Source organism: Leptodactylus fuscus, chromosome 7 (genome assembly GCF_031893055.1).
Source record: "Leptodactylus fuscus isolate aLepFus1 chromosome 7, aLepFus1.hap2, whole genome shotgun sequence".
NCBI classification, from domain to species: Eukaryota; Metazoa; Chordata; class Amphibia; order Anura; family Leptodactylidae; genus Leptodactylus; species Leptodactylus fuscus.
Genome location: NC_134271.1, coordinates 134,385,537 through 134,387,141, shown reverse-complemented (window position 1 = coordinate 134,387,141; position 1,605 = coordinate 134,385,537). Strand labels below are relative to the sequence as shown.

Sequence of the window (1,605 nt, the reverse complement as noted above, 5' to 3'; positions counted from 1 at the left end):
TTCTGCATCAAACTTTTCCATTCGAATAGCGAGTGGTACTCGATCGAGTACGAGTATTTCGAATACTGTAGTATTCAATCGAATACCTACTCGATCGAGTACTACTCGCTCATCTCTAATAGTAAGGTTGTCAATAACTGAGCTGGGCATCCCACTTGTCTTCTAATCATAGAATAAAAGAGATTTTATTGAATAAAATTCAGTAAAATGTTATTCATTATGTAGTATAACATTATATACAACTGATACATTATTTTCTTAACTTCAGTAACATATTTAGTATTTATGGTATATAATATTGAATACATTAGATCAACGGGAAATTTTAAGAAACTTTTTGAAAGCTTTCTTTATGTCTTTGTTTCTTAATGTATATAAAATTGGGTTTAATGCTGGGGTTATAGCAGAGAACATAATGGCAGCTGCTCTGTCTTGATCTAAAGAATATTTTGTAGTTGGGCGCATGTAGGTGAATATAGCCATTCCATACTGCAGAGTAACTACAGTAAAATGGCCGCTGCAGGTAGACAATGCGCGTTTTCGTCCTTGTGAAGTCTTTATTTTTATAAGAAATTTGCTAATAAAAATGTAGGAAAGGACAGTCAGCATTAAGGTTACTACAGTTAATGTTCCAGTGACTCTAACAAGCAGCTTGAAGTTAAGAGAGACATCTGTACAGGCCAAACTAAGCAATGGTTTAACATCACAGAAGAAATGTTTCACTACATTTGGTCCACAAAATGGAAGCCTTGAAGTCATTATACTGTGTAATAATGCATGAAAAAATCCGATGACCCAAGAACACAAGGTAAGTCCACAACAGACATTGTAATTTATGATGATTGAGTATCTCAAGGGATGTGCAATGGCCACATATCTATCATAGGACATGACTGAAAACAGTACAGCCTCGGTGCTACCGAAGAAATGGAAACAATGTACTTGTAGCATACAGCCATAGAATGAGATCACCTTCTCCTGAGATATAAGATCTGTGAACATCTTGGGGACAACTACCGATGAGTAACAGATGTCAAGGAAAGCCAAGTTCCACAAGAAGAAATACATGGGAGTATGGAGATTGAGATCAGAAATAGTGATAATCATTATGGACAGATTTGTGGCCAAGGTTAACAAGTATAGTAACAGAAAGCTTAAGAAGAACATCACCTTTAAATCGTCTTTGACTCCCAGACCAGCCAAGACAAATTCAGTCACTGAGGTATAGTTGCTTACATTCATTGTATATGTGTTGTATCTGGACCCCAATATAGCAAATAAAAAATAAACAATTACAAAAATTTTCTAGATTGAGGAAGATGAGTTCAATAATAATACTAGAAAAATAATCTTTCACAATTCAGCAAAATTTCTTTAAAAAGTTCTATACTTTATGAGCCATCGTTCTTGCTGTTGGAGAACCATATACCCTAGAGGAAAAAAATTACATATTTTACATTCCTCGTGTCATATGTTCTAAAAATTATTACTTAAGATTGGAATTGACTTATTTTTCAAGAACTAAAATTGAAAATCAATAAGAGAGTTCAGAGAAATTTTTATGTCAACATTCGGAGGGTTCATCCATCAGATATGTATTTTAGA

The 1,605-nt window shown here is 34.0% G+C and overlaps 1 protein-coding gene across 1 annotated transcript; it reads right to left on the bottom strand.

The window, feature by feature from the left end:
* Positions 1-312: 312 nt before the first annotated feature.
* Positions 313-1,242, bottom strand: LOC142214537 (olfactory receptor 12D1-like). The gene has a single exon (XM_075283486.1). It carries the CDS (start codon positions 1,240-1,242, stop codon positions 313-315), a length of 930 nt encoding a protein of 309 aa, XP_075139587.1.
* Positions 1,243-1,605: the final 363 nt, after the last annotated feature.